General features: G+C 50.1%; 2 protein-coding genes across 11 annotated transcripts in view; one reads left to right on the top strand and one right to left on the bottom strand.

The window, feature by feature from the left end:
- The window catches only part of ZMYM3 (zinc finger MYM-type containing 3), a 33,237-nt gene extending 31,452 nt beyond the window's left edge, over positions 1 to 1,785 (bottom strand). For 4 of the 7 annotated variants that reach the window (XR_003535434.1, XM_027690672.1, XM_027690677.1 and 1 more), the window contains exon 1: positions 1,074 to 1,174. Coding sequence is in view for 1 of the 7 variants with exons in the window: in XM_027690678.1 (XP_027546479.1) it covers positions 1,074 to 1,206 (133 nt within the window). In the remaining 6 variants the exon portion in view is untranslated. Of the gene's footprint in view, positions 1 to 1,073; positions 1,229 to 1,627; positions 1,646 to 1,683 lie in introns of those variants that run through there. The other 3 variants (XM_027690674.1, XM_027690675.1, XM_027690678.1) reach the window with 3 other exon arrangements.
- Positions 1,698 to 16,653, top strand: NONO (non-POU domain containing octamer binding). Of its 4 annotated transcripts, none has more exons than XM_027690686.1 (11): positions 1,698 to 1,760; positions 3,059 to 3,182; positions 5,764 to 5,984; positions 6,982 to 7,283; positions 9,348 to 9,443; positions 10,366 to 10,562; positions 11,314 to 11,398; positions 12,552 to 12,654; positions 13,990 to 14,032; positions 14,366 to 14,475; positions 15,616 to 16,653. In XM_027690686.1, exons 2-11 carry the CDS (start codon positions 3,068 to 3,070, stop codon positions 15,751 to 15,753), a joined length of 1,410 nt encoding a protein of 469 aa, XP_027546487.1. In that variant the 5' UTR covers positions 1,698 to 1,760; positions 3,059 to 3,067; the 3' UTR covers positions 15,754 to 16,653. The 4 variants fall into 4 exon arrangements, with proteins under 4 accessions (XP_027546487.1, XP_027546485.1, XP_027546488.1 ...); XM_027690684.1 differs by lacking the exon at positions 1,698 to 1,760 and adding an exon at positions 2,808 to 2,892 and having other exon boundaries at positions 3,059 to 3,227; positions 15,616 to 16,117; XM_027690687.1 differs by lacking the exon at positions 1,698 to 1,760 and having other exon boundaries at positions 5,791 to 5,984; positions 15,616 to 16,117.
- Positions 16,654 to 17,591: the final 938 nt, after the last annotated feature.

Below are 17,591 nucleotides of genomic sequence, written 5' to 3'. Positions count from 1 at the left end.
GTCAGGCCAGAGGCTTCCCAGCCATGTCAGAGGGATGCAGAGCCCAAACCCTCCCCTAAAAGAGGCAGGGATTGCACAGGGCCCCTCTGTCCCCAGGGTCTGCTCTGTACCAGGATGGGGATGGAGGTTCATCTGGGCCCTCCCCATCCATACTGGGGGGACCCAGAGACCACCCCCACACACAGGGGCAAGGGTTGCAACTGGGGTCTCCATGGAACTGGGGCAGGGATGAGGGTCAGGTTGGTGGGCTCCCCGTTCATACCAGGGGAACCCAGAGCCCATATGCCCACAAAACGTGCGAGGATCGCACAGGGTCTCCCTCCCTGCACCGTGCACGGCGTCTGCACTGCACCGGGGTGGGGATGGGGGTCAGGCTGGCCGCTCCCCATCCATCCCGGCGGGACCCAGAGACCACCCCCCTCGACAGAGGTGAGGGTCGCACTGGAGCTTCCATGGGGCCGGGGCTGCACTGGGGTGGGGGCCAGGCTGGTGGGTTCCCCACCCATCCCAGGGGGTAGCGGAGGCCAGACCCCTCCTAAAAGGGGCGAGGGTCGCACAGGCCCCCACCCCACCCTGTGCACAGGTCCGATCCGCACCGGGGCGGGTGTTCAGCCAGGGGCTCCCCACCCACACTGGGGGGTCCCACAGGCCGGACCCCCGCCACGGCGAGGGTGGCACCTGGGTCTCCGCGGGGCCGGGGCTGCACGGAGGCGGGGATGGGGGCCAGGCAGGTGTGTTCCCGCTCATCCCGGGGGGGAGCAGAGCCCGGATCCCCAAACGGGCCGAGGGTCCCTCAGGGCCCCCCCCCCCCCCCCCCCCAGGACCCACCCCAGGGCGCCCCCCAGCGGCCGACACGGGCAGGGGGCGCACGGCGCCGGACACGCCCCCTCGCGGGCCGCAGGCCACGCCCCCTCCCGCCAGGCGCGCGCACCCCCCACACCACCCCCCCCACCGCGGGGGAGCCCCCGCCCCCGATACCCGCGCCCCAGGCGCCAGCCCCCCTCCACCAGGCGGCCTCACCCGCGTCTCCCGGGACGCCGCCGGGACGCGCCCGCGGCCGCCGCCGCTCGTACCTGGCTCCCCCCGCTGCTGCGCCGCCCGCTCTACCCAGAACCCGGATTCGGGTCGCGGCCCCTTTAAATGGAGGCGCCGCTCGGAGCCCTCAACGCGCTGCAGCCCGACGGGGGGGCGGCGGCGGCGCCTCATTGGCCGCGCGGAGCGAGGGACGCGCTCCCATTGGTCGCGGCGGGGCCTGGGCTCGCGAGACTCGCTCGCGGGCGGCGGCCGCGGAAACCCGGAGCGGAATCACGGGCGCGGGATCGGCGCCACAGCCCGGACCGCGCCGGGAGGCTGGAAAACCTGGGGCGGATCCGCACGGCGGAGCGGGGCCGAGCGGGCGGGCAGCGCGGAGCCGGGCGCGGGCGGCGGCCGCGGCCCCGGCGAGGCAGGGCGGGGTGCGGGGGAGGTCGCACAGCGGGGGGCGTGGGGTGGAACGGGGCGCCCCTGTTCCCGCCGGTGCCCGCGCGGCCACCCGCAAAGCACGGAGCGGATCGCGCGGAGCGGGTTCGCCACCCCGCTCCCCGCCCCCCCACCCCCATTAACCCTCTCGCTGCCGCCACGCTCGGACCTGGCCCCGGTGCTGTCCCGGGGGGCCTGGCCCGGCCGCGCCGCCAAGGCCTCTACCTGTGCGAGGGGGACCCGCCCGGCCGAGCCCCGGAGCCGCCACCGCCTCCCCGAAGCTGGAGCGTCTCCCCGGGGCGGTGAGTGACAGCGCGGCCGGGCGGGGCTTCCGCGGGGGCCCGGGACGCGGCGCCGCCCCCGGGAGGGACCGCCCGGGCCGGCGCCCCCCGCCCTCGGCACCGCTCCCGCCCCCCAGGATCCCCCTCCCCGGCCCCCGGGGGCCCCCCTCCTTCCCAGCGGGGCAGCATCTCCCCTTTGGCCGCCCCGCTCCCCGGAGGGCTCTGCCGCCCTTTCCGCCCCCGTTCCCAGCCCGCGGGCACACACGGGGGTGCCGGAGCTGAGCGTGGGCCGGGACCAGGGCACATCGGGACACCGGGCACTCGAGGCTCCGGGAGAGCTGAAAGCCGCAGGCAACACGGCCGCGGCGGAGGGGAACGGGAGGGTTTATTGGGAGGCGGTGAAATGAATCCCACCGGAGGCAGGACACAACCGCTCTCCCGGAGCCGCCGGGGCAGGGCACGGCACGGCACGGCACGGCACGACGGGACCCTCCTGCCGAGCCGAGCCCGAGGGGGCGCCCGCGGCTGGAGCGGGCACGGGGCTGGCGGGCGCCGCGAGGAGACCGGAGCGATACCCGCCGGCTCCGCCGGGCCCCGGGGCGGTTTCTAATTGCCGGTGGTTTTTAATCGCCATCCCCGGGGGTGCCCCGGTGCCGCTCCCGGGGGTGTTGGGGGGGGCCGCACGCGTTCCTCTCGGTGCCGCTGCTGGCCCTTTAAACGCGCGCGGCCCCCGCACCGCGCCTGCGCGTCGCGCGCGGGGCGGCTCGCGCGGCCGCTCCCTTTGTCCCCCGCTCGCCTCTCACCCGAGCTTGGCTGCCCCGCCGCCCTGATTGGCGGCGCGCGCGCGCCCGCCCGGTCCGGCCAATCGCGGCCGCGAGCGGCCGCCCGGTCCCGCCCCGCCCTTTGCCGCGCCAGTGAGTGACGGCGAGCGAAACCAATCAGCGGCGCGGCTTTCCAGGCGCGGCGGCCAATGGGGGTGCGGGGGAGCGGGTCGCCGCGCTAGGGTGCGCGAGTTCCGGCCGCGCGCTCTCCGCTCAGGGCCGCCGCGGTCCCGGTGCCCGCGCCCCTCCCGCTGTCCGCGCCCGGCGCCGGAGCTCGTCCCGGTGTCCGTGTCTTTGTCCGTGTCCGCGTCCCTGGCCGGTGCCGCCGTAAGGTGAGGCCGCGCGGCCGGGGGTCGGCCCTCGGGGTGGCGGTTCAGCCCCGCTCCGCCGCGGCGGTGCCGGGGCCCGGCGCGGCCTGCAGGGCCCGCCCCGCCCCTGGCACGCGGGGCCGGCGGGACCCACCCGGCGCCGAGTCTGACTGTGCGTGTCGCCCTTTAGGTGGGGAAGATGCAGGGCAACAAGGGGTTCAACATGGAGAAGCAGAACCACGCGCCGCGCAAGCAGCACCAGCAGCACCCGCCGCCGTCCATCCCGGCCAACGGGCAGCAGGCCAACAGCCAGAGTGAGTCCCGGGCCCGCCGCGGGGGCCCGCCCGGCCCCGCCACGGGTACGCGCCGAGCGGCCGCTCCGCTGCGCCGGGGAAACCCTCGCGGCCCGCGCGGCGCAACAGGTCCCGGCAGGAACAAAAGGGACGCGGCTTTTCGCTTTAAAACAATAAAAACTCAGCTCCTCGGGCAGGCTGCGGCGCCACCTGCGACAGCGGTGTTTTCCCTTGGTGGAAGCAGTGGTTTGAGTTGCTCCTGGGTTGTGTTTGTGAGGTTTTTAAATTGGTTTTGCTCAGTCCGGTCAAAGATACACGCGGCTCCCCTGTGTTTGACGGGGATTCGCTCGCTAAGTTTCTCGTGTTCCCAACACTGGGATAGAGAGTTTTGGGACATAGAAACTGTGATATAGAGGTTCCTTCTTTGTCTCGGAGTCTCGAGAAAAGCCCGCTTAGAATTTGGAAGTCACCGCGGTTTTTTTAACACTGTTCCTGTTAAAACCTTGCAAATACAACGCGGTCTGGTTTTCGTTGTCTGGTTCCTGTTTTGTTTTTTTTTTTCCCCGGCCATAACAGATGGCTTCTCAGCTCTGGTTTCCTTAAGAAACTAGAAAGTTTGGAAGCTAGATTACTGGAGGAAGTTACAGGATGACTAGAGAAATTAATTTGTTTTTTGCTAAGATTGTATTGCAGGCACTCTTAAGACTAATTTATTTTTTTTATATATGAGAAGAGCGAGGAGATACCCAGCTTTACTTGATATTTCTGCGTGCTAGGGCCAGTTGACATTGATGGAAGCCCTTGCTCTCCAGCGGGTTTCCGGGTTTTCTCACTCGGTCTGGGCTGTAGCTCTGCCCCTCGGGATGCGGCAAGGGGGGGGAGTGCTTGTGAGCTGAGACAGGATGCTTGTGAACTGATCTGACTGGATAGTTTGGAACTACGGCAGCGAGGCATTGCCATTAGCATTTTCGGGACAAAAAGTGCTTTACTTACATTAGATGTGGTTTGTTTTTTTTTTTAAGTCTGGACACTCTGGCTGTTCAAAACAAAAACGTGTAGAAGTCACCTGTGCGCTTTTTTGTGATTCGTCTGAGTGGAGTTTTTGTGTCAAAATCCCCCATGTTTTCATTAGGGGGTCCTGTTGAACAGCCTCTTTGTCGGTTCCCCGATAATAATAGACAAGGGTGGCCATGCAGTCGTTTCCAGTTAGGTTGAAATAATACAACACAGCTGTGTTGGGGAATTCCCACAGGGATCAGCTTGTAGTGAGTGACTGTATCTCCTTTGCGTGGATCTGCTTAAGGCAGAGCACTGTAACTCCGTTCCAAGTCCCTCCTGTTGTATCCACAGGCCTTGCAATTGATCCCCAAATACTTGTGATAATGCTGTGAACAAGTTCACAAGGCAAAACATTTCACTTATGCACCTTTGCTGTGTGAAGTAGATAACTTATTCTCACTTCTCTAGGTATACTCTGGTTTTTTTGTGCCCACTCTTATGAAAGGGTTGTCCTTGCAGTGTCTTGCATGCATTGTCTTTGCATGGACAGTCTTTCCTGGTTAGTGCCCTGTTTTGTAACCTGAATAAAGCCATTTGTGTTCATATTTTATTTCCTATGTGTGGCCGTGAACTGTGTCCTCTGCAAGGCAAAGGAATTGCTTTCTGTGCTTTGCAGTCCTGTGTGGTGAAGTTCAATCTGCCTTTAGGAGAATGAGACACAGGGAGATAAAAGTGATGCTAAATGCACCCCTGTGTCTGGCACATAGCAGAGCTTTCAGGGTCATGCTGGGCTCTTGGTGAATTAAGGGTTAAAGATTGTATATGCATGTGGGGATTTGAGAATGTTCCTATTTGTGTTGATTACTGTTGGATATCTCAGAAAACATTTTAAAGTTGGGCTCGATCTTAGAGGTCTTTTCCAACCTTAATAATAATTAATTTGTAATTTTTCTGAGGTCTCACCTGTATGGCTGGTTTTTGGGATGGTTTGGGTTTGGGTTGGGGTTTTTTTCCACTGTTTTCACCATTCCAGCCTTCTCTTCAGCTTGGAACTCCATACTCTGGAACCCAAATCCCATCTCATAGAATGACAGCTACCTGAAGTATTATCTGTTTAGACAGAATTTCCTCTAGTTTTCATGTTTTTCTGGACATTTGGAGTAGTTTTGTTTTGGGGTATTTTTGAGTAAAAATCTGGCTGCTGGCCAAACTGTGGCTCTTTTGTAATTACTCAGGTTCTAATAGCAATCTAATTCTAATCACTGCGTTGTGACTAAGCTTGATTTTGTTGTGGCCCAGTTACCTTGCCCAGATCTCCAAAAGTTTGGGTGAAATATCTCATGCTATTTCAAGCTGCAGTGTTGGTGTTTTTTCCAGTTCTAGACTGTCATTCACTGCTGTCAATGAGCACCGAGGTTCAAGGATGTGTTTTCTTTAAAGAAAATTTAAAAAATGGGGCCGTTCTGAAATAAAACCCCCTGGTTGCTGTAGAGATGGCTGGAGAGGTTTAAGAGCAAAGTGGATGGGTGGTGTTACCTGTATTGTCCTGTGTCTCTGTGGTCACTGTGATGAAACCTAATAAAATTTATCCCCCCAACTGTAGAGCAGCTGTGTACCTTATTCCCCTCAGATGAAGGCCTGACTATTGACCTGAAGAATTTCCGGAAGCCCGGGGAAAAGACCTTCACCCAAAGAAGCCGCCTATTTGTGGGGAATCTGCCCCCAGATATTACAGAGGAAGAGATGAGAAAGTTGTTTGAGAAGTATGGCAAGGCAGGGGAAGTCTTCATACACAAGGACAAAGGCTTTGGTTTTATCAGGCTGGTGAGTGACTTCTACCTTGGAGTTGTTGTTGTGGCAGTGGCTCACGCTGGAGCAGTGTGTCTAATTGAAAGTAGTAGACTTTCAGATATCTTGTTAATTAAGCCTGCTGTTGATTTTAGTAACCTGGAATATGGGATTAGCTTCTACAAGTGGTTTGCCCAGAGCTTGTTATGAGAAGAAATGTGAATTTTGGGCAGCTTGTGGCAGGACTTATGAGTTATTTGTTACAGTTGTTCTGGAATCATCTGGTAGAAAGCAGAAAAAACCCCATATGAACATGATGCTATCATAGGCAAAGTGAACTTCCATTTTCTGGAAGAGTGTGAATATGGACATAGTTTGTCATGCAGTATTCCTGGAGTGATTAATGCTCTTGAGGGAAGGGATCTCCAGACGATCACACTGAGGTGTGTCTAGGAGGGAGGTAGCTACAAGCATAGAGTAGTGGTTCTCAGTTTTCAGTGGTTCATGCACCACCTTCCTGAAAGCCCCAGGGTGAATGGATGGAGCATGAGGGTCCCACACCAAAGTCTAGGGCACTTTGCTGTAGTGCAGCTGCTCGGTAGTAACTTAAGTGAGTGGAAAGGTGTAAAACTGGCATAGGAGGGCTTCGTGGATTGCCATACAGTCAGCAGTTCCTTATCAGACTTTGCTGATAGTTGAATCTTGATTATTTTTTAAAATGTATTTGTTTAAAAAAAGCATGCTTTGTAGCCTCGTATAATTATTTGTGATAGATAATGATAATTCAATCGTTTGCTTAGTTCATACTGGCTGTTGGACTAAATGTATGTCTTTTACATTTCTTCCCCCCCAAACTCAGCCAGACTCAGTGATGATAGCTCTAGTGTGTTGGGACACTTCTTATCATGCTGTGGGAGGATCATTTGTTCCTCTCAGAAGTACTTGTTCCGGAGAAATCAGCTTGTGTTGTGACTGTGACCCACTGATTCCGTGCCACATTGAGAGTTTTAATGCTGACTGTTTTTATCCCCAGGAAACTCGCACTCTGGCAGAGATTGCCAAGGTGGAACTAGACAACATGCCTCTCCGTGGGAAGCAGCTCAGAGTGCGCTTTGCGTGCCACAGCGCATCGCTGACAGTCAGGAACCTGCCCCAGTTTGTGTCCAATGAGCTCCTGGAGGAAGCCTTCTCAGTGTTTGGCCAGGTGGAAAGGGCTGTGGTTATTGTGGATGACAGAGGACGATCCTCTGGGAAAGGCATTGTGGAGTTCTCAGGGAAGCCTGCTGCTAGGAAAGCCCTGGATAGATGTAGTGATGGGTCTTTCCTGCTGACTACGTAAGTGTGGAGGGCAAGAGGGGCTCTACTGGCATGTTGTGCATGTTGGGTGGCAGGGGCTTGTGAGCAGTGTTTCCTTGCACCACAGTGGGACAGATGGGGTACAAGGTGATTGGCCTGGGGAGAACTTTATGTAGCTTTGTTCCAGTAAGAGACAGTCTGTGCTGAAACTCAGGTCTGAGAACTTTCTTCTGGGAAGCTGCTGGTGGGGTAAGTGCATAAAACTTCCCAATAAAGTCTTTCTCCATAAAACAACCTTCTTAGGGCAATTAAAGCAGCCTTTAAGAAGCAGGAGCTATTTCAGAGACCTCTATGTCATTTGTTTGGAAACAAAGCTCAAATGTGTTAATTGTACACTTTGGGTCCCTCTGGGATGGGGCTCCACTTGGCAGCATGCACTGCTGGGGTGGAATGCCACTGTGCGCATGGGATCTGTTGGAGAAACTGCTCAGATGGGACTGTTTGAAGTTTTCACCATTTGTTTTACCTGTGCTTGAAATGTAATAAGGCAGCAAAGCATGTTCTTGCATAGTTACGTGAACTTCCTCAAGTAAATGACCAATTCTAGTTGCATTCCACAGAGCACTCAGTTTACTTCTCTAACTGTTAAGAGGGAGCCATTTCTGATCTCTTGGAAATAAAAATTATTTTGTATGTACGCTCCTAGGATTTCTGACTAGAATACTTCCCGAAATGGGGCTATATTGCTAATTTTGAAAGTAATTTTATAAGTTTTCTGCTTCTCACTTGGGGATCTGCAGTGGCACAGCTGTGCACAGGAACACTCAGTTTCAAAAAGCAGGTTTGGTTTATTTCTTTAATACCTGTTTTTTTCTCTGAGACTCTTCGAGGCTGACCAGCATAGTGTGTAGTGCTCCACAGGAGGATTATTGTCAGAGAGCTTTTGCTGATTCAGAAGTCTGTATCCTGGAAGAACCATGAAAAGAGATTTTTAAAAGTGATCATGCAAAACTAATTACTACCAGAGTATAACTGAGGGTAACATTCAATCTTTTTATAGCTATCAGTGCGTTAGGGTCTGATACCTAGGACCAAAAACCAGTCTGTTGTTTATTTCTAGTTATGGTTTGGTTTTGCTTAAATTTGTTCTGGTTTATCCTAGTTCAAGGCAGTAACAGTAGGTAAACTGTTGGAAATTGGTTCATGTTGGAAAATAAGACTGTTAATAATGGAATATGTCACATCAAAGTGAAAAGCTATATTATGAATCTTTAGCTGAAGAGAGAAATTTTAGCCTCCCATATCCTGCCTCCCTGCTGGAGCCTGGGAACCCTGTGCTACTTGGCATAGCAGGATCATCTCTCTTCCATCTCCCCAGCCCTGGCATATGGGGCTGAGGAGCCAACTAGAAGCTGCTTTGTGCTGAGGATGAGCAGTGTCAGCCCCGTGGTGGGGAGCTAATTCAGAGCCTGGGGACACTTCCATGCAGAAGCCAGAAAGACAGAAGCACGTGCAGTTCTCTTGCAAGGTGCACCAGTGGATTCCTTGGGGGTGGGAATTCAGGCAGGGCCCAGTGGACTCTCAGAGCACTGTTGCTTGGCAACTGCCTGGTGGTCTCACCAGGAGAGTGTGACTGCATGGTACAGCCTGCAGTCCCCAGGGAGAGTGGGGTAGTTACTCTTTGCTTTAGACAGCCATAAACAGGCACCGATGGACTTGTGTGGCCTGTGGTTGGCCATGTAGCAAGGGAGAAAAAGCTGGAGTCTACAGGACATCATGCTGAGTAGATCCTGCTGGAGGATGTCAGGTTCTATTTAAGCTGTTTAATTCAACCACTAACTGCAGATATTCTTTCAGTACAATTTTGGTTTGGATTCAACAAGAATTTACAGTTCAACAAGATAAAAGTTCCATTCCTGTTCTAGAACAAAAGAAAGGTGTTCAAAGTAATTTCTGATTTCACTTTGATTGAGATCCCCAACTGCCCTGGGTTTCTTGGAGCAGTAGTAAAAGCGGTATAGGTTCAGACACAGTACACATACTTTCCAAAACTGCAAGCTCATTCTTGAATTTTCTTGAAAGCACCTCATCTTTTCTTTACAGATTCCCTCGGCCTGTCACTGTGGAGCCCATGGATCAGTATGATGATGAAGAGGGACTACCAGAGAAACTAGTCATCAAAAACCAGCAATATCACAAGTATGTGCCTGGCTTGCAACAGGAGATATGTCTGCCTGGGGACTAGTGCCTCAATCTGAGAAGGGTGGCTCATCAGTGCTCATGAGGTCCTCCTTTTTTCTGTAGATGTGGCTTTGGAAAGAGAATTGCATACACTGTTCTCTTGCCGTGGTTGGCTGAAAGAAAGCGCACACTGGTGTGTGAATCCACACTGCTGGATAAGACTGGCAGCCTCCACATACTTGGCATAAGTCCTTTTCAGTTGTTGGAATAAAAAGTTAAGTCAATTTGAGATAACACAGATAACATGAGATTCCCTGGCAAGTATTACAGAAAGCCTGTATAGGAAACAGATTTGAACCCACAGTAGAAATTTAAGGATTTATGTGAATAGCATTAGGAGATTGTAGAGCTATCCAGGTATAAGACCACAATCTTTGAAGACTTCCTAGTATAAGTAGGAATCTTGTGATCTGAGCAGTTGGCATTAGAAAACCAAGTGATCTCATAAATTTTTCAAGTAAGGAAGATGAGAGTTTCAGTAGGAATAGTCATGTGCTCCAGGTGCAGGGGCTGCATACTGCAGAAATAAAAATGCACATTTGGGCAGTGCTTGTTTCTGGAGTGGATGTGTCCATTAGATGTGCAGCAGGAGCAAAGGCTGTTGCTTTCAAGAGTATTTCTAAATCTCTTTACCCAGAATCTCTTGGTGTCCTATGAAAGCAGTGCCATTACTTGTTATGGAGGAGAACAGTTTCCATGCAGGAGGATTCTGCCCAAGTTCCTCCTTTCAATAAGATGACTCCCAAGGAGCAGACAAGCTGGTGTCTCAGGCATAGCTAACCATTAAAAGGAGCTGCTGTGGCATTTGATGCACAGTTTTGTTTTTCCTGGTTCCTCCTGGCTTTCCTGAAGCATTCACTAGCTCCTCATTGTTTGACAGGGAGCGTGAGCAGCCTCCTCGGTTCGCACAGCCTGGCAGCTTTGAATATGAATATGCCATGCGTTGGAAGGCTCTAATAGAGATGGAGAAGCAGCAGCAGGAACAAGTAGATCGCAATATCAAGGAAGCTCGGGAGAAGCTGGAGATGGAAATGGAAGCAGCTCGCCACGAGCACCAAGTCATGCTCATGCGGCAAGGTACCGGTCAGAGATGGACACAGGGGACAGGGCCCTGCACCATCCAGGGGTGGGTAGCTCAGCACACTGGCCAGAGCCCACGGAAGGTGAGCTGTGGGGTAGCTGCTTGTCCTGTAACCAAGCATAGTAGCAGCAAATGAATGGAATCATAGAATTGCTGAGGTGGAAAAGATCATCAAGTCCAACTGTTAACCTCCTTTCATGTAGGGGTAGAGCAACAAGGTCTCCACAAACCTTCTTTTCTTCAGGCTAAACACCCCCAGCTCCCTCAGCTGCTCCTTGTCTCACTCATGCCCCAGCTCTGTTGCCCTTCTCTGGACACGGTCCAGCCCCTCAATGTCTTTCTTGTAGTGAGAACTGGACACAGGATTTGAGATGTGGCCTCACCAGTGCCCAGTACAGGGGACAGTCACTGCCCTGGTCCTGCTGGCACACTATTGCTGGTACAGGCCAGGGTGCCATTGCCCTCTCACCTACCTGGGCACACACTGGCTCATATTCAGGGACTGTTGCCCAGGTCCTTTCCTGCTGGGCAGCTTTCCAGCCACACTGCCCCCAGCCTGGAGCACTTGATGGAGTGGCTGTGATCTAAGTACAGGACCTGGCACTGAGCCTTGTTGAACCTAACGTGAGAGATGTCACTGTATTGATGGAAACTGTTACCTTATTCCCTTGTGTGTTATGGTTCTAGTTCAGGAATTGATGAGGTGGCATGGGAGATGAGTTGATTTTGTTTTTTACTGTCACACAGATTTAATGAGACGCCAGGAAGAGCTGAGGAGAATGGAGGAATTGCATAACCAAGAAGTACAAAAACGTAAACAGTTGGAACTCAGGTAAGGGGGCAGGTTATGAAATGCTGGGAATCCATAGTGGAATGAAACGCCTCTTCAGTGCACCTAATTGTTCCCTGTGACAATTTAATTACTACCTAAAGTGTGGTTGTTACTTTAGACCTTTTTGTTCATAGGGAGAGTGTACAGTTGGTTTAAGATGGAAGAGTTCGAAGTTTCTTGTGCTGATTATAGTATTTGCTTTTTTACAGTTCTATGTCTAAGTAAAGCTCCTTTACTGAAGCAGATAGAAAATTCAGAATCTGTGCAGTGATTTGGTGGCTTCTGTGCTGCAGGTTGGGAAGTCCCATTCCAGCATCTGTATTTTCATTTGAGGATTAACTTAGTCTTGGAGATTTCTCTCTCCATTGCAGCACTTCCTTGTCTCAGGGTCATTTTGAGAAGCTCCAGGAAGATTACCAGGCTACTTGTGTAATAGAAGGGGCTTGAGAACTGTCTTGCTTGTATGATATTGCATGTAGTCAGCATGCATTTGGGAGCTGCTGTGTGCATAGAACCGTAGAATCATTTAGGTTGGAAAAGACTTCTAAGATCATTGAGTCCAACTAAATCTAACACTGCAAAGGCCACCACTAAACCATGTCTCGAAGTGCCACATCTACACATCTTTTAAATCCCTCCAGGGGTGGTGACTCCACCACTTTCTGGGCAGCATGTTCCGATGTTTTGTAACCCTTTTGGTGAAGAAATTTTCCCTGATACCAGTCTAAATTTTCCCTGGTGCAACTTGGGGCCGTTTCCTCTCGCCCTGTCACTTGTTACTTGGGAGAAGAGACCGACCCCCACCTGGCTCCACCCTCCTTTCAGGGAATTGAAGAAAGCGAGAAGGTCCCCCCAAGCCTCCTTTTCTCCAGGCTAAACATCCCCAGATCCTTCAACTGCTCAAGAGACACACACACACAGGCGTGCTCATGTTGTATTTTATAATGAGCTCCTTAAAGTGAAAGTGCTGGAAGTGTCTCCATGCACAAAAACATTTGTTTTCATCATGACATACCTCATATTTTACAGCATCAGCAAAATAATGTTCTTGAAGTTCTAAGTTTCCAGTCAAGATCCGTGAGGCAGCACTGCAACACAGTGATGCAGGTGGTTGGTGTGTGTTGTGCTGAGCATCCTTGGACCTTTTTTCCAGGCAAGAGGAGGAACGCAGGCGCCGTGAGGAGGAAATGAGAAGGCAGCAAGAAGAGATGATGAGACGCCAGCAGGAAGGCTTTAAAGGGAACTTTGCCGATGCGGTAGGAGTGCTTCTACCTTTCCATTACATCTGTACACTGACACTAGATTTTTACCCTTTCTGTGAATTCTTAACTTGGTTGGAGGACTGTACGTCCATAGTGCATTCTGCCCTAAATTATTGGCTCCCTCCAGGCTTAATGCAGTTTAACCTGGAAAGTATAAATATCCCAGTTCTGTTCATGTAGGACCCTCACTAAGCTGTTGTGTTGCTGAGAAAAATACATGCTAACTCATTTTATTCTAACAGTAAACATGTACTGTCCTGAGGTACTGCAGCAGTATCCTGTTATGATTCTACACCTGGCTATATCCCTAGCCTGCAGTCTCAGTCATGCTTAGGTGAAATGATCCCAACTTGAGGCACTGCTGCAGGCATTTGCTTGTACTTAAAAGTCAATTGGTCCGGTATTTTCTTATAATGTAACATGTGTAATAACCTGCCTTTTAATAACAGTATCTCCAGATCTGTGAAAAGAACTGTCTTGCAATTTGTTTCCAATCCCAGCCCCTATCTATTGTGGGAACAGCTGTAGTGCTGTCCAGGTGGTGTAACAGCACCAATGCAGCTGGAGGGCAAGTGTTTATGGATACTAGTGAAAAATTGTCCCCTAGGCAAAATAGCTAAATATATGTCAAACCAAAAGATTCAAAACCACGTGACTGACCCAAACGTGGGAATATTATCCCTGTGTAGCAGAAGTCCCGATTCCTCCAAGTAATCGTGTCCTCATATGATAAATAGTGGCACTGAGACTACTGATAAAGTGAAATCTGTCTTCAGTTACCACTGTGGAAAAAGTAGTATTCCTCACTTCAGTGAGGGATGCTCCCAGTTTAGTGGTGAAAGACACCTGTGATATGTGTTCCTGATGCACAGTTAATCAAAAAGAAATTGAACTCACTAACTGGTGTTTTAATGCAAGTGACCCAGTACTGTGTCTTTATGTAAGCTTACATTCCTTTCAACAGGAAAAGCTTCTTAGCTACGCTGAGGGAGTAGCAAAACTAATTCTATCTAATGTGTTACTGCTGCTCACAGATCTTTCCATCCAGATGTCAAGATACCTTTGGTAAAATCTGCATGTGCAGCTTTGCTGCTGGATGTTTTACCATGATTGTTAAAAGCAGCCTTTCAGAATGAGATATTTTAAATAAGACCTGCTCATTCAGCAGTTATTGTGTGAAGGTAGCTCATATCTTCCTTTGAAATTTACCCTGGGAATGATTTTTTTATACATTTTTCAGTAGTAAATCCCCAGAACCCATTGAATTTGTATAATTACATTTTTTTTTAAAAACTGATTATCAGCTGAAATGAGTGTCTGTCTTTCCAGAGGGAGCCACCAGACATGCGAATGGGACAGATGGGTATGGGAGGTAAGAGTATTCTTTGTTCTTGCCCATGTTCCTTTCCTCTATTACAAAATCTGTACCTTTTTTTTTTTTAAGTGATCCCATTTTATTGGCTTCTTATTTAGAACCTCAGTCAAAGTAATCTCCCGGTCTAGTGACAGGAAGTGTTCATGTGACAGGAAACAGAACATACTGTAAAACAAGATTAGTTCGTCTTGACCTACTGGTGCAAAGCTGGTTGATAGACTGGACTCTGTCCCTGCATGTAGCACTGTAGGGAGCTTACAGGCTGTTGGAGTGATGAGCAGACCCCAGTCACTGTGTCTGCCAGGACTATTCCTCAGTTTTCTTTTCCAGGTACCATTGGCATGAACAATAGAGGAGCCATGGGTGGTACCAATGTCCCAGCTCCTGCACCTCCTGCGACTGGTCCTGGAGCCATGATACCTGATGGAGCCATGGGAATGGTAGAGTATCTCCATCTGCTTTTTGTGCACACCTTTTAAATGCAAACTGTGTTGTTTCCAATGTTAAGCATATTGCTGCCGAAGTTGAAGCTTCTTTATCTTGCTTAGGCCTTTGCTTAACTTCTGCTGAAATCTTCAGAAGTTAATCTTGCCTTGATACTTGTTGGTAGTTTTCAGGAGATTGGGCCAAGTCTAATAACTACATATTTTACTTCCAGGATAGCTGGTGCTAAAATGCTTGTTAGATCTTAGCAATAATTTATGGGTATTTTTCAAAACACATAATGGGAAGCACTTTGTTAAATTGAGAGTGTTTTGAGAGTAGATTCTTGTAGGCATAAAGCCAAGCTTTCAGGAGTGTTCTGTCCATCACCAGTTCTAAAACCAAAGTTATCTCCTGTGCTCATTGGCTAAAATTACTTCAGCTAATTTGCTTAGGAGATAAAGAGCAAAGAATCAGCGGAGGATATGCTTGTTTGCCTTCTTTAAATTCTTATATTTGATTTAGTTTTAAACTTCACTGGAGAGCTTTACAATAGACTGAGGCTTTTGTGGCCTCTGTCATACAGAGGATTGATCCTCCCACAGTGCCAGCACTTCCAGTCACCAGCAGAAACAGCAGCAGCAATAGTAAAGTTTGTCCTGAAAGTTCACCCTGTAGTAAACAGTTTTCCTGCAAACCTTCCTGCTCAGACTTCTTGCTGTGTTGTGACTGCTGTGTCACAGATAATTTTTTGTCATAAAGAGCAGTTTTATGTGGCAATAAGCCTTTGTACTTAAGTAGTAGGGACAGCGAAGTGGTTGAGGTTAAGGGAATGTGTACCACACAAGGAAATTAAGGGGGAAGGTGAAGCCAGGAATGGAAAGGGAAGGTGAGTTCAGAAGGCTCACCTGCTCCACAGCAGGACACTGGTCTGTGAGGTGGTGCAGACCATCCCAGTGTGCCTGACTGCAGGTTGTGTGGGAAAAGGGACTTTGTTCTGCAGTGGTTCTGTCAGTCCAGTTTGGGGACTATGGGGATGCTTTTGGTGTGGTAAAGGTTTGTATGATAGAATTTGAATCAACTCAAATGGCTTTTAACTGCCCTTTGTTGTTCCTTGTTTTCCTTCCTGCATCTTCTTCACTCGTCCTCCTCACAAGACTCCACCACCACCTCCAGACCGCTTCGGCCAGGGCGGAGCCATGGAAGGCCTCGGAGCCATGGGGGGGAACCCCCCTGCCTTCAACAGAGGGAACCCAGGGGGGGATTTTGGCCCCAACAAGCGCCGCAGATACTAACAGGATTAAGCTATCCCCTGTACATGCCCCAAAGAGAGAGACATCTTGGCAGGCCACACAGGGTTCAACCTGGGGGGACAGGAGGGGAACAGATTTTAAAAATAGCTAATTAGGGCCTGTTCTGGTAAAGCCACTCTAGGACAAGGGGAGTGCAGTCTGACTGGTAAAGGTTTTAGAAGATTTCATGTGGTGCATTCCTAATTTCAAAGTGAAAAATGGATTCTGGGAGGCTGCCGTGGTTGTTCAGTAACGGTGAAATCTGGCAAGGACCCTAATGCCTTGACCATTCCGGGTTTCCTATTTGCAGCTGAAATCATGAGACTAAATTAGATGAAATTTCCGTATGTCTTGGCATTTTTTTAGAGTAGTGAACCTTGCTTAAGAGCACAGGGAAGTCTCTGGAGAACTAGGGCAGCATTTGGGTACTTTGCAGCTCCCATGATTTTGTAAATTTATATAGCTCCAAATGATCCGTCATGTAGTGAATTGGGGGAGACTTTATGTTTGTTTTTTCTTTTTTTTTTTTCCTCCTAACTTGTTAGTTACTCTTTTTATCTGGACCATTTGTTTCTTTAAAGTAGTTGACAGTTGTGCAGCCTGAATGGCTGAGAGGTTCTTGTTGGGATGGATTTTTTTGATAAGGTGTTGTATCTCTTTATTTTTACTGGTAGTCAAGTACAATCTATTGGATAAAGATACTGTATCTCATGCTGAAGATTTAACTGAAACAAATGTTTGTATAATCCTAACCTTGCCTGTCTTTTGTGTAGAAGTACTACAAGATTTTTCATTTAGTGTAAACTGTTTGAACACAAACTGTAATTGTCCCACTAAAAAAGTTTGAGTTTGTCTGAGGAATGTTACAGGAATGCATTATTAAAGTGGATTTTAAGCCTTTTTTATCTGGTGTGTTGTCTCTTCTGTTTTTTAATACAAATATATATGTGTGGATTCAGATTATGGTGCAAAAGGTGTTCTTGCATAGCTCTGTAAGAGGTGGTTTAACCCCTGACAATTTTCTGAACAGTTTTCCTCGTCACAGAATGAGTTTTATTGGTGTGTTGGAACGAGACCTTCAACAGTTTGGAATACAATAAGGGAACCTGGGATGTGTCTGTGTTGTGGATGCAGAGCAGTGAGACACAAGACTTTTCCATGTGTCACTGGGAACATGGAGCTCAGTTCCTGGTGTGGAGTTGTCTGTCCATCTCTGCCCTGTGCTGCAGTTGCCTCCGGTTGGGATGTTCCTGCAGAGCCCTGAGCTCCTGTGCTGGGAGGGCTCACTCCTGGCTGTTGGTGGCTTTACCTTGTGCAATACACGAGGGAATCTGCAGGGACAGGAGCCTTCTGTGACCTGTGTTCTCAAACTGAGTCTCTAGAGTTGAGACTGCAGAGAGGCAAGCTTAGAAATAAATTTAGGTGGGAAAGGGAGGGAGAAAGAGTTACAGCCTAAAAGCATAAGGAGGTGCCTTGAAGAATTGTGAAATCACAGGAAAGATGAAAACATTTGGATATGCCAAATGTTATCTTAAATTAGGGTTTGGTCATGTAGGTACTCTTTAGCAGGGAAAGATGATATAATTACTCTGGAGCTTTGATTGATTTACCCCAGTCATTGGATGGCTTTTAATTAGCCTAGAATGGGATGATAAGCTGTATTGAAGAGAGGCTGCAGCTGACGCTCTTTGTTTCTTGTTTTGTTTTCCACATTTGGAAGCATCAGCACTACTTGCTGGCTTGCTGAGATGATAGGCATTTAATGGAGATTATCAGGTTGATTGTGAAGTATGAAGAGTTGGGTGGTTTTTCACCTGGATCATTTGCTAGGACAGCTCAAT

Source organism: Neopelma chrysocephalum, unplaced genomic scaffold (assembly GCF_003984885.1).
Source record: "Neopelma chrysocephalum unplaced genomic scaffold, ASM398488v2 Primary Assembly neopelma1_81, whole genome shotgun sequence".
In the NCBI taxonomy this organism is placed as follows: Eukaryota; Metazoa; Chordata; class Aves; order Passeriformes; family Pipridae; genus Neopelma; species Neopelma chrysocephalum.
The sequence above is the reverse complement of the archived record's forward strand: the minus strand, read 5'-3'. Positions and strand labels throughout refer to the sequence as shown.

What these genes read in the sequence shown, in the direction of transcription:
- NONO (XM_027690684.1), top strand. Translation starts at nt 3,068, where the DNA reads ATGCAGGGCAACAAGGGGTTCAACATGGAGAAGCAGAACCACGCGCCG. An exon ending in CGTAAACAGTTGGAACTCAG is followed by an intron (nt 11,399 to 12,551) that starts GTAAGGGGGCAG and finishes CCTTTTTTCCAG; the next exon opens with GCAAGAGGAGGAACGCAGGC. An exon ending in AAGGGAACTTTGCCGATGCG is followed by an intron (nt 12,655 to 13,989) that starts GTAGGAGTGCTT and finishes CTGTCTTTCCAG; the next exon opens with AGGGAGCCACCAGACATGCG.